This window comes from Vulpes lagopus, chromosome 1, assembly GCF_018345385.1.
Source record: "Vulpes lagopus strain Blue_001 chromosome 1, ASM1834538v1, whole genome shotgun sequence".
Taxonomy (NCBI): Eukaryota; Metazoa; Chordata; class Mammalia; order Carnivora; family Canidae; genus Vulpes; species Vulpes lagopus.
Window position 1 is genome coordinate 149794708 of NC_054824.1, and position 14401 is coordinate 149809108.

General features: G+C 45.3%; 1 protein-coding gene across 3 annotated transcripts in view; it reads right to left on the bottom strand.

Moving 5' to 3' along the window:
• The window catches only part of KIF26B (kinesin family member 26B), a 447298-nt gene that overhangs the window by 126025 nt on the left and 306872 nt on the right, over positions 1 to 14401 (bottom strand). For all 3 annotated transcript variants that reach the window (XM_041761098.1, XM_041761100.1, XM_041761107.1), the window contains one exon: positions 8850 to 9033. In XM_041761098.1, coding sequence (XP_041617032.1) covers positions 8850 to 9033 — 184 coding nt within the window. The remainder of the gene's footprint in view (positions 1 to 8849; positions 9034 to 14401) is intronic.

Below are 14401 nucleotides of genomic sequence, written 5' to 3' on the forward strand. Positions count from 1 at the left end.
GGAAAGAATCCGAACTTTTTCAGAGCAAACCTCTTTGCTCTTCAAATGCAGACTGGAGGAGGGGTCAGAATAAGAAACAAGGAAGGACAGAAAACCAAACTCCAAGGACAGGAGCTTAGCCAACTCAAGCAAAACCAGCAGAACACAGAAAGGAATATCTGTAATTAGGGAGCAGAAGGTCACATGAGTTTACTCCCCAAAAGAGCTGACAACTTAATTTACAAAGCCATCAGGCCAGCCGTCCTGATAAATTATTTTGTACTATTTATGCAGTATTATTTATGCATTTCCCCTACTCCTGCCCCCCTTCCAGCACAGGGAAATAGAGAGCTCACGAGTCACTCTCCCCATCTGTAGCATTTAAGGATGGAGTAGTCACTGGTGAGTGAGTAGTAGAATCTGGAATCTTCCATCACATTTGAAATTCTTCATTTTATATATACTTGAATGTCAAAGGCTGGCTCAAGTCTTTCCCGTTCTCTCCAACAGAGCTTCAAGATGAGGAATGATGGAAATGATAATGAGGAATTTGACAATTTGCATACTATTTAAATAACCTGGACCTTGGCAGGCTGGAAGGCATAAAATTCTCCTCCATGTAACCTGGCATCACTTCCTGAATAAGGGACAGATACACCAGCCATTTCTACTTGTTGAATAAATAACAGCTACATTAGGATCTTTTAAAAATCTTATTTTAATCAAATTTTTTCTGTCTTGTTTTTGTCTTGTAATCAGAATGTCAGTTGAACAAATCTTGGCTTCCTCTTCCGTACAGTGTCACAGGGGTTTAATACGGGCAGACCTCATTTCACTGTGCTTCACTTTACTGCACTGCACAAACATTGCGTTTTTTACAAATTGAAGATCTGTGTCCACGCTGTGTCCAGTAAATCTACTGGCTCCATTTCTCCAATAGCACCTGCTCACAGCCTGTCCATTTGTCACCTTTTGGTAATTTGCACAATATCTCAAACTTTCTTATATATTCATTATGGTGATCTGTGATCAATGATCTTTGTTATTGGGGCACCACTAACTGTGCCCATATATGGTGGCGAACTAATCAATAATATTGTTCTGACTGCTGCACTGACAGGCCATCCCCTTGTCTGTCTCCCTCTCTTCAGCTTCCCTATTCCCTGAGGCACAGCATATTGAAATTAGGCCAATTAATAACCCTCCAATAGCCTCTAAGTGTTCAAGTGAAAGAGAAGAGTTGCATGTCTCTCACTTTAAATCAAAAGCTAGATGTGATGAAAAGAAAAAAAAAAGCTAGATGTGATGAAGCTGAGTGAGGAAGGCAGGTCGAAGCTGAAATAGGATGAAAGCTCTTATATCCAAGCAAGAGCCAAGCTGTGACAGCAAAGCTAAAATTCTTGAAGGAAATTACAAGTGCTACTCCAGTGAACACATGAATGATAAGAAAGCAAAACAGCCTTACTGCTGATATGGAGAATGTTTCAGTGGTCTGGATAGAAGATCACACGGCCACAACATTCCCTTAGGCCAAAGCCAAACCCAGAGCAAGGCTCTGACTCTCTTCAATCCTATGAAGGCTCAAAGAGGTGAGGGAACCACAGAAGAAAAGTCTGAAGCTGGCAGAGGTTGGTTTGTGAGGTTTAAGGAAAGACATCGTCTCTATAGAAGTGGAAGGTGAAGTAGCAAGTGCTGCTGTAGAAGCTGCAGCAAGTTATCCCAAAGATCCAGCTAAGAGAATTCTTGAAGGCTGCCACACCAACCATGAGACTGCAATGTAGACCAAACAGCCTTACACTGGAAGAAGATGCCATCTAGAACTTTCATAGCCAGAAAGGAGCCAATGCCTGGCTCCTTCAAAGGACAGGCAGACTCTCTTGTTAGGGTCTAATGCAGCTGTGACTTTAGGTGGAAGCCAATGCTCATGGGCCATTCCAGAAATCCTAGAACCCTTAAGAATTATGTGAAATCTACTCTGCCTGCGCTCCAGAAATGGAACAAAACCTGGATGTGGCAACACATCTGTTTACAACATGGTTTACTGAAGATTGTAAGCCCACTGTTGAGACCTACTGGTCAGAAAAAAGATTTTTTCAAAACATTACTGCTCACTGACAATGAACCTGGTCACCCAAGAGCTCTGATGGAGATGGACAACGAGATTAGTGTGATTTCATGTCTGTGAGCACAACATCCGTTCTAAGCCCTTGGATCATGAAGTAATTTCCACTTTTCAAGTCTTATTTTTGAAGAAATACATTTCATTAAACTATAGCTGCCATAGATTGTGATTCCTCTGATGGATCTGGGCAAAGTAAATCAAAAATCTTTTGGAAAGTATTCACTGTTCTATTCCATTTACTCTAGATGCCATTGGGAACACTTGCGATCCATGGAAGAGGTCAAAATATCAACATTCACAGGGGTATAGAGGACACTGATTGCAAGTCTCAGGGATGACTGAGGGGTTCAAGACTTCAGGGAAGGAAGTCACTACAGCTGTGGTGGAAAGAGCAGAGAACTAGAATTAGAAGTAGAGTCTCAGGATGGGACTGGCTGCCCACAATCTCATGATAAAACGTGAACGGTTCTGATGAGCAAAGAAAGTGGTTTCTTGAGATGGAATGTACTTCTGCTGAAGATGCTGTGAAGCTCCTTGACATGACAATGAAGGATTTAGAATATTCCATAAACTGAGTTGATAAAGCAGCAGTAGGGTTTGAGAGGACAGACTCCAATTCTGGAAGAAGTTCTATCATGGATCTGATGCTATCATACGGCATCACATGCTACAGAGAAATCCTTCATGAAAGGAAGAGTCCATCGATGAGGCAAACTTCACTGTTGTCTTATTTTAAGAAGTTGCCACGGCCACCTGAAACTTCAGCGCCCACCACCCTGATCAGTTAGCAGCCACCAACACGGAGGCAAGACCCTCCAGCAGCAAGCAGATTATGACTTGCCGACAGCTCAGATGGTTAGCATTTTTAAGCAATAAAGTATTTTTAAATTAAGGTATGTACATTGTTTTTTTTTTACACATAACTGCACACCTAATAGACTACAATATGGTGTAAACATAACTTTTATATGTTCTGGGAAACCAAAAAATTCATTTGGTTAACTTTATCATGATCTTCTATCTACTGCAATGGTCTGGAACCGAACCTGCAAAATCTCTAAGGTGTGCCTGTAATAGAATGACTGCGACCACAAAAAGATTTATAAATCTATAATGGAAAAATAGTCTCCGCTAAGAAGCTCACATGGTTTTCTCTTTTTTCTTTCTATGATCTGAGTTTACACATCAAACAAGCGAGAGTTTAGAATGAAGCTAAATCTAAACCACATAGGACCTGGTGGTGACACTGGCCAAGTAGTGTGTGTGTGTGTGTGTGTGTGTGAGAGAGAGAGAGAGAGAGAGAGAGAGAGAGAGAGAGAGCGCAAGAGAGAGCACATATCTTTTAATGGAGGTCAAAATATGCTGCTACTTGGTTTGAAAAATGGTGCTGAATAAAATACAGATGGCTTAAAATCAAGGAATGAAAAGAACAAACAGCTTATCCAGCCAGACAAGCACGTCTATTTAAACAAAAATGTGAGGACTCCATCAAGTTGCCTGCCTCTGGGCTGCACTGCCCAAAGATGGGAATCTCTGGGAATCTTGGGGAAGCACGTGAGAAATGCACAGATGGGTGTGCAAACAGTGATGGGGAGCTACCACATGGACTCCACGTGGCCCTCCACGCAGACTAGCCTTAGCAGGGCCCCCCAGCAACAGGAAACAGCACTGACATCATAGGAGTTGTGGCTGAGGCTGCGTTTTCAGGAAAGCCTCGAGTCCACAGAGATCAGGATACACCCCCCCTTCCTTTACGGGGGTGTGCCCAGAGCAGCCAACCTGCTCCCATGCTCTGTGCCCCACTGGGACACCTACTACGGTACCTGGGACATGGGACCTCTGTAGATATTTGCCAAGTGAATGAAGGGTGACAAGCCCTCCCCAACCTGTCACAGCTTAATTTTCCATCACTCTTCTTTCTGTTTGCTCCATCCAAGTTTGTGTGAGCTTTCCATATTCTATGGAGTCTGTTCTCTTGTTGCTAGCACTCGCCTCTCAGAGTTTTCTTATATTCCCACAACACGACTGGGGGAACACAGGCTGAGTGCTTCTCATTCCACACCTTGGAGGCATTCCTGGAGCTTATATAGGAAAAAAGGCTCCTTTCCTCCTTCATGCTTCATGGATTTCCCTTCAGGGATACTTCTGGGAAGAGGAGAATTAGCCAATGTACTGGTGGACTCCCAGCATCACCGATGTGACTGTCACCATTACAGTCTCGCCTTCAAAAGTGCTACACATGGAGGCGTGGTGGCAGAGCCACACACGCAGTGAGTTAAACAGATAACGTGATTTGCTCTAGAAGCTTGTAATCCAAGACAAAGAGCTCTGACATTAAGCTGTGACAACTAACAAATGAACCTTAAACATGGATGTTAATTAATTGTGCAAACAAATTTTACGAGGAGCGTTTACTGAGTGAGGAGAAGGAGCCATTGTCAAATAGATTAGAGGTATCATTTACATATAAGCCAAATCAATGAAATATAAATGGGGACTAAGCTGCTTTCATCCATTAATCATTTTTATCTATTCATTAAGAATGTCTCTACAAGACCACTTAGTATAGTTTTGTTTATATTACTTGAAGTTATTTTAAGTCTGTAATTCTGACTTTTCCTTAAATCAGATTGTCCTTATTTTGGTAAAAATTGGTGAGATTTCTTCCTTTCTTCTTTCTTCTTTCTTCTTCTTCTTTTTAGAGAGAGAGAGGGAGAGTGTGAGAGTGCAGGGGGGAGAAGGGAGGGTCTGGTTCCACACCCAGTGCACAGCCCAACATGCGGGTTGATCTCATAACCCCTGAGATCAAGACCTGAGCCGAAATCAAGAGTCAGATGTTTAACCAACCAAGCCACCCAGGCACCCCATAATGGTGTGATTTCTTAAGACTGACTAGAATGATGCACAAAGTTGTAAGTGTGTAAGGACTGCCTTGTCTGTCCGTGACTGCAAGCCAAGTGCCCAGCACCGTGCCTGACATATAACAGGTGCTCAACAAATATTTGCAGGGTGCCCATCTCAACACAATGTTTGAGGTGTTCTCCACGTTGTGTGTATGCCGTATTTCAGCTCCAAGTACATTGAAGTTACCGCAAATTCTTCCATCACCATGGCCTCCCAAAAAGCTTTTGCCTCAAGCAATGCTCAGTGGCCACACTGACTCTGGGTAGAGGGTCAGGGGAGCTGCTGACACCAGCAGGGAGCATGACGGAGAGCCTGCCATCTCCCTGTGTGTCTGCTCTTGGCTGCTCCACCTGTCCTCCTTCCCATCTGTGACTCTGCAAAGGGAAGCAGGTCCTCCTCGACTGGATGAAGACAATTGGATCCCATGGTTATTTTGCTACCACTGCGGCCCCATCACATTCTTGTCTCCACCCCCAAATTTTAAAGGTCATGTATACCTAGTGGCAGCTCAGTGAGACATAAAAAATAAAATGGCTTCATGCTCCTGACTTCTGGGCTTGACTCGGTAGGCATGGGAAGATCTCTTACCCCCTGGGGGCCTCAGTTACCTTGTTCACTAAGTGAGAGGGTTGCTCTAAATAAGCCCATCAGCCTCTTCCACACCTGTGAAAACCTGCCAGGTCTCCTGAGGAAGTCCTGGGGTGGCCAAGGCACAAGAGGTCAGGGCTGAGCTGGGCTTGTGCCCCACCCCCACCTCAGGTGTCCATAATTAAGTTGCTTCCAGACATTCCATCAAGCTTCCCTACTTCCAACATACAGATTTATAAATAGCACCAGTTATGTTCTAGGTTAAACTCCACTGTATTTCTTAGAGATGTTAGAATGTAAGTTCCGCATCAGAGCTACACTGATGGGAATGAATCTTTCCAAACGGATAAGGACTGCAACTCCTCACTGCAGGGAGGCATCAGGGGGTGGGAGAGAAGGAGTCTGGGAAATGATCCCCCACCGAGGTCGGGCAGCTGGGTGCCCCAGTGGAGCAGACACTCCTCACACAGAAGGCAGCAGGATGGGAGTCCTTACCAGCCTTGTTTCATTCATACATATGGTACCAAGAAGTCTACGATTACTGCTTCCTTCTCAAGTCCCTCCCTCCCACAGTCACTTCCTCCCACCAATGCCCCCACCACCACGCTTGGTCAGAGCAGTCATACCCCTGTCACCTTCTGGGACACCCAATCTGAGGACCTCATCCATGACACGCTTCCTCACACACACTCAGGGCTTCCTGCCAGTCCTGGCCAGGGAATGTTCTCCAGCACCCTTTTCTCTCCCATTCAAAGAAGCATAAGGGACAAACCAAGAGAGACTCCTAACTCTGAGAAACACACAAAGGGCTACAGGAGGGGAGGGAGTGGGGGATGCGGTAACTGGGTGATGGGCATTAAGAATGGCACATGATGAGATGAGCACTGGGTGTTAGACTATATGTTGGCAAACCAAATTTAAATAAAATATTTTTTAAAAAAGGAGAAAAATAAGCAACTTTAACATAATTCAGTGGTTGAGCATCTAACTTTGGCTCAGAGCATGATCCTGGGGTCCCAGGATTGAGTCCCACATTGGGCTCCCCACAGGGAGCCTGTTTCTCCTTCTGCCTATGCTTCTGCCCTCTCTGTGTGTCTCTCATGAATCAATAAGTAAAATCTTAAAAAAAAAGTATCTATATGAAAAAATAATAAAAAATAAGCATGTTTGCAAGCTTTCATTTTCTAATGATTATCATCTTGTTTATGGTTATACCTGCTCTCATACCTTGCTTATCTTATGCTTTTTATAAATTTTTTTAAAGTTTTATTTATTGATTCATGAGACACACACACACACACACACACACACACATACACACACACACAGAGGCAGAGACATAGGCAGAGGGAGAAGCAGGTTCTATGCAGGGAGCGCGATGTGGGACTCGATCCTGGGACTCCAGGACCACACCCTGGGCCAAAGGCAGGTGCTAAACCGCTGAGCTACTCAGGCATCCCGCTTATCTTATTTTTAATTCTACTTACATGTGTAGATTAATATCTGGTCTGCTTAAATCTGTTACTAGTGCCCTCCAAACTATTTTGATGCAAGTGCTGGCTCATCCTCCTAGCTGGTAACACGGTTAGTTCAGTCCCTTGGTGACCTGATGTCCTTGTCTCAGAACTGCAGGGAGGTGGGTTAGGGATGGTGCAGGAGAGGACAGGACAACCGAGGCTTGAGGCTCAGGCCTGCCTGAAGATGGATCTACATTGACTCTCTTAGGAACCACAGATAGGCCACTGTTCTATGTGCAGGGAGACAGTTGCTTATGTTGTTCATCTTGAGGTATCCTGGATAGGTTATTCTGGGGTATCTGAGTAGGCTAGGTTGCCTAATAATCTCATGTCTTCAAAGTGATAACATTTAATATTTGTTCACATTTATTCAGAGGAGAAGGTGGATGTGGCTCAGAGTGTGAGACAAGGAGCCTACAATGCTAACTCCACTTCATCCAGGACGGTTCAGCTCTGATACTAAAGTCCCAAACTCCTTAGCAAAACAAAAATCTATGTATACACTTTAAGAAAAGGCTCAGATGGTAAATTTTCTGTTACACGTATCTTAGCACAATTAAAAAGAAAGGAAAAGATGTTAACGCCCTGTAGTTACTTATGCCTGCCCTCCCCGAAAGGCAGCATGCCGACCACCCATAACTGCCTCAGTGAGTGTCCCCTCAGCGGCTCCCTTCATGAGTCCTTCCCTAGAGAGGGATCCTGATCCAGAGGGTCTTCCCCATGTCCTTCCTGGCTGGTGAGGCCAGGGCAGCCCTCCTGCCTTGTTCCCTGCTTTCCTTTGGGGATGGGAAAACCATCAGCTAACAGCTACCTACCCTGCCACATGCCTTGGAACATTCCAAGACTGGATACTCTCCATTGGAGTAAGCAATGCTCTGCCCAACATGATCTTAAAGTTTAAATGCTATTGGGAAGGGTAACATAGCATGATACTTTCCCAATGGGGTGGTGAAACTGGGGGCACGGGGCAGAGACTATGGGAGGAAGCAGAGAAACAGGGAGGAGAAGATGGAGTGGAGAGCCCCAAACTCCAGAAGGACTCCGAGTTACAGGGAGACTAGGAACCTGGGACAGCCAAGTCTGAGGGTCAAGGGGAAAGGGAATCGGTGACAGGAAGAGCTGGGTCCTCATAGTGGACCAGCTGCCCCCCTCAGCCCGACCTGCAACTTTCCAGAAAGAACCCCGGGCAGATCACATCAAGTCGGCAAGGCACTGGCGAGGTGGTGTGCCCTGTCCTACTTCCGAAGAAAAGGAAAGAGACACAACAGCCACCTTTCTGGAGCTAAATGTTTTTATACGTCTCAGCTTATTTCCTGAGTGGAGAGCTAGAGCCGCAGTGACTTCACCCAGACACCATGTCAGCGCAGAGTTTGGGAGTGACCCTGAAAACAAAGTTACCCCAAACCCAACTGAGCTGCATCTCCTAATAACATTGGCCTGTTGGCCAGCCTATGCCTGCTGTCTTTTCTGTCTTTGGGTCTTGTCTTCAAATGGTTACAGTTCTGTCAAACAGCACACAGCTGTTTTTACCTGCCCAAACCCAATCACATCTCCAATCATCTGAATGCCTTCATTTTCTATGCAATGCGTGGAACTAAAGAAAGGTTGAGAGTCTTTCCGAGTGAATTTAATCTTCGTCTCCTGTCGTTCTCGCTGTCACCCTCTGGTTTTAACAACCAAACTGGGCTCCCGCTTCCCTTCTTTCCCCTCGATTCCGTCTCCACCGGCAGAGCACCTACCTTGCCCAGGCCTGGTGTGTCCTTCACCTTGTTGACGGCCCGCAGCAGACAGGGAGGAGCCGGGGGAGGGCAGGTCTGCAGAATGCCGCTGAAGCTGGTGGCAAAGAGCGGGGGCTCGGCCGCACAAGAGGTGGAAGGTCGATGCTTCTTCTTCTTCGAAGACAGATTTAACTTCTGGGCAGCTCTGGAAGGAAAAATGCAGAAAAGCGACAATAAGGAGCAGGTGTGGTCCAATGTTCGATCAGATATGCCAGGGTCATATTCTCTTCTTTCTCTCCAAGAACCCCCAGTTCAGGGAGCCTAGGTTGCTCAGTGGTTGAGCGTTTGCCTTCAGCTCAGGTCATGATCCCGGGGTCCTGGGATTGAGTCCCACATTGGACTCCCTTCAGGGAGCCTGCTTCTCCTTCTACGTATGTCTCTCATGAATGAATGAATGAATGAATGAATAAATAAATAAATAAATAAATAAATAAATAAACAAACCCCCAGTTCTTACCGAATCCTGCTCATCCTCTGGGTGCTCAACAGTAGCACCTAGTGAGCCACCCAATCACTTATACAGAAGGGGAAAAAAAGCCATACAATTGCATGATTCTGCAATCACAATTTCTAAAGACTTGTTTGAGATCCACACTCAGTTTGAGCGTGGATATGGCTGGTCGTCTTTGGGGATAAACAGCACCTATGAGGTTAATTATCCTATAACTTCTCTGGTATGAACTCAAGTGTGAGAGACCCTATGAGTTATTTAGAAATTCAAACACCTTGTAAAATCCCAGCCAGCCTGATGAAGAGCTGAGTGGTGACCAATCAAGGCACACTATGTGTGTGGTTGTGCAAGAAAAACACATGGCCCTGTACAGCAGGGAAACATAAATCAACCTCGTTTTTGAAACATAACACCAAATTAGAAAAAAGTCCAGCCAGGGTGTATGGTGGTGAGACTATGGGCTGCTGTGTAGAAAACAGGCTCTCTCTCTGTGCAGGGTGGTCTTTTGATACAAAGTGCAATTCATGGGGTCACCTGGGGGGCTCAGTTGGTTAAGAAGTGTCTGCCTTTGGCTTAGGTCATGATCTCAGGGTCCTGGGATCAAGCCCCGTATTGGGATCCCTGCTCAGCAGAGAGTTTGGTGGTTCTCCCTCTGCCCCTGCTCGTGCTCTCTCTGTCTCTCAAATAAATAAATAAAATCTTTAAAAAGATGCAATTCATGGGCAAGCACCAGAGCCAACAAAGGTGGCACAGAGCAGATGGGGAAAGGCAGGAGGGAGGTTGCTGGTATCATTAATAATGTCAGTTGTTCACATCATGTCTCCTACTGTACAAATGTTCTGCAACACTTACAACACCATGTTCCTAACTATAGTGGTGGAGGCGGGTGGGGTGAGGTGGGGGGAAAATCAGGGCAAGGGGCCACGAGGCAAAGGCATTGCTGAGACTGATACATTCACCTCTGGATTAATTCTTAGCATTTTCGCTGAGACTGATACATTCACCTCTGGATTAATTCTTGGCATTTTCACTGTACAAATTGGACAAATTGTGTTGGACAAATTCCAATTGCCTATTTGAATGGTATTAAACATCTGTGCTGCTGTTTAAGATTTTATTTATTCATTCATGAGAGACACAGAGAGAGACAGAGACATAGGCAGAGAGAGAAGCAGGCTCTTCATGGGGAGCCTGATGTGGGACTCGATCCCAGGACTCCAGGATCATGACCTGACCCAAAGGCAGATGCTCAACCATTGAGCCCCCCAGGTGCCCCTGAGCTTCTATTTAAAACGACCAGACTACCATGAACAGCTCAAAACCTCCTGATCCATCCATGTCAGTTACATGACAGGTCACCAGGGAAGCAGGTCAAGAAGGCAGAGTCAGCATTGTTTGTACCTCTTCCTGCCCCGCATCTTACAGATCTGGAATAGTTAATTTAAATTATGTGGCCATAATTATCATCCTCTGACAAATCTCTTGAGCTATGGAATGGCCATTGTGCAAATACAGCAAATGGAATGGCAGCTTCGAAGCTTGTATTTTCTTAGCTGTAAACCTGAAAATCTTTTTCCTGAGAGTGAAATATGGAGGAATGGGACACATGATGAATAAGAGGATGAAGGGTACCCAGGGTCCCATTGCCATGTGCCATGCTTAGGGAGTGCTACAGTCACTGTGCTGTGCCACAACAGACAATGAAGGGCATCAGTTTTCCACAATGCTTTCTTCTTCCAACCAGCAAAACAAAAACACTAGGACTAAACTTTTTTCATGATCTCATTGCCACTCTTCCTGATGTTTTCCTTCTAAAATGAAAGGCATAAGGAGGTTGTTCAATGACTGGTCCGGTGCATCTCTTGACAGTTTTTCATTGCTTCTTGAGATACCACCACCCGCTCCCCCCGAAGAACAGGGGCTCATGCAGGGGTGTGTGCTGCACTGCATCCTGACACCCATGCATCTGCTCCGGGACCCCTTGCTGCCAAGCCAGGCTGTGTAGATGCAGGACAGTTGGAGAGATGGGGGGATGAGGATCTGCTGGTAACAGGTGGTGTTCACTCATTCACATTTGGATTCTTTCATGAGATGGCAACAGGACCTGGAGTTGCGGCGTGTGGTTCCCACCCCCTACCAGCTGGGGTTCCCAGTGCAAATGTGGAGAGACAGGGGAAAGACACCAAAAGACGGCTTAGAAAAGGCAGTGGCCTGCTGGCTTCTTCCTTTTTCTTATCTCTACAGTCTGTGCCCACCTGCACCCCACACAGAGACCCCACAGAGGAGGAGAGTGAGGATCCTGGAAGTTAAAGCATATGCAAAGCACTCCCAAGGATATCACCCTGGGGTTCCTCTCTCTCTCCTACAATGCCAAATTTTCACTCTGGAAAATACTGGATCATTCCCAGCAGCATACAAGTGTGCTGCTGTTTAAAGGAAATCTTTTTGTTTTGTTTTGTTTTTTGGTTTTTGGTTTTTTTGTTTAAAGGAAACCTTAAAAGAAAACACAAATCCTCTTCTTGACTCTTTTTCTGCAGCCAGCTCCCATTCTGTTATCTCACTCATCTTTGCACAAATCTCATGGCAAGGCTGTCTATACTTGTTTTCTCTGGTTCCTCTTTGTCCCTGGCCTTGGAGTTCATTCCAGACGAGGGTCCGAACCACAGCTGCCAATGACCTGCATGACCTATCTCAGCGATGTGATTCTCGGCCCCATCTTTCCTGACCCATCAGAGCACTGATTATACCCTTTGCTTTCATGTACTTTCTTCCTGAGGCTTCCAGGACATTCGTGGTCATGCCCTTGTGATTTTCTTCACTGGTTTCTTCTCTTCCTCCCACCCTCTCAGCAGTGGGGTGCCTCAGGGTTCAGTCCTTCGTCCTCTTCATGTCTACCCTCAGTCTCTGGCTGTTATCTTCCAGGAGCATCATTTAAATAACATTACAATGCCCGTGACCCTTAAATTTTTATTTCAAGCTTAGACCTCTCCCTAGACCTCTGTATTTATTTATCTATCCAATTACCGCCCCCAACAATTCCACCTGCATATCTAATCGATGTCTCAAACTTAGACACTAAATTTTTTATCTTTTCCTGAAAAGCTGTGTCCCCTCAGCCTTCCCTCTTCTAGAAAATGATAGTTCCATCCATGCAATGGCCTCGACATCTCTGACTCCTCTTGCTTTCACTTCTCAGAGCCAATCCATCAGGAAATCATATTGGCTATAAGTCCAGAACATGTCTGTGATCCACTGCATCTCACCGCCATTACTGTCACTATCTCTGTCTTAGTCACTAACTCCTCTTGCCTGGGTTTCTAGAATAGTCTCCTAACTCGTCTCCCTTCCTCTCTCGCCCCTCTGCCCCCACCACAACTGCCCAGGCTGCTTTCCACACCGTTATCAGAGTGGTTCTTTTAAAATATAACTGCTAGGAGGAAGACATAGACATGGCCAACAAGCACATGAGAAAATGCTCCGCATCACTTGCCATCAGGGAAATACAAATCAAAACCACAATGAGATACCACCTCACACCAGTGAGAATGGGGAAAATTAACCAGGCAGGAAACAACAAACGTTGGAGAGGATGTGGAGAAAGGGGAACCCTCCTGCACTGTTGGTGGGAATGTGAACTGGTGCAGCCACTCTGGAAAACTGTGCGGAGGTTCCTCAAAGAGTTAAAAATAGACCTGCCCTACGACCCAGCAATTGCACTGTTGGGGATTTACCCCAAAGATTCAGATGCAATGAAACGCCGGGACACCTGCACCCCGATGTTTCTAGCAGCAATGGCCACAATAGCCAAACTGTGGAAGGAGCCTTGGTGTCCATCGAAAGATGAATGGATAAAGATGTGGTTTACGTATACAATGGAATATTCCTCAGCCATTAGAAACGACAAATACCTACCATTTGCTTCGACATGGATGGAACTGGAGGGTATTATGCTGAGTGAAATAAGTCAATCGGAGAAGGACAAACATTATATGGTCTCATTCATTTGGGGAATATAAAAAATAGTGACAGGGAATAAAGGAGAAAGGAGAAAAAATGAGTGGGAAATATCAGAAAGGGAGACAGAACATGAAAGACTCCTAACTCTGGGAAACGAACTAGGGATGGGGGAAGGGGAGGTGGGTGGGGGGTGGGGGTGACTGGGTGACAGGCACTGAGGGGGGCACTCGATAGAATGAGCACTGGGTGTTATTCTATATGTTGGCAAATTGAACACCAATAAAAATAAATTTACATACAAAAAAACAAACAAAACCACAATGAGATACTTCATATCCATTAGGATGGCTATTTTTTTTTTAATTTTTATTTATTTATGATAGTCACAGAGAGAGAGAGAGGCAGAGACACAGGCGGAGGGAGAAGCAGGCTCCATGCACCGGGAGCCTGATGTGGGATTCGATCCCGAGTCTCCAGGATCGCACCCTGGGCCAAAGGCAGGCGCCAAACCGCTGCGCCACCCAGAGATCCCCATTAGGATGGCTATTATCAAAAGAAGAGGAAGAAAGAGGAGGAGGGTAGGGAGGAGGAGAAGACAGAGAAAGAAAAGAAAAACAACAAACAGTGTGGCAATTCCTCAAAAAATTAAATAATAATTGTCATAAGATCCAGCAATTCCGTATCTAGGGATATACCCAAGGCAACTGCAAGCAAGGACTTAAAGAGAATCATACACCGATGTTCATAGCAGTATTACTCACAATAGCCAGAAGGTGGAAACAACCTGACATCAGTGGATGAATGGATAAATAAAATATGGTCTATTCATACAGTGAAATATTATTTGGCCTTTAAAAGGAATAAAATTCTAATACCTGCTACAACATGGATGAATCTTGAAAATATTATGCTAAATGAAATAAAACAGATACAATAGGACTAGTAATGAATGATACCACTTCCATGAGGTACCTAGAGTAGGCAAATTCATAGACACAAAGTAGCATATTGGTTTTCAGGGGCTGTGCGGAGAAGATAGTGGGGGTGCGGAGAAGATAGTGGGGAGTTCACGTTTAAGGAGTACAAGAGTTCCAGTTCCAGATGA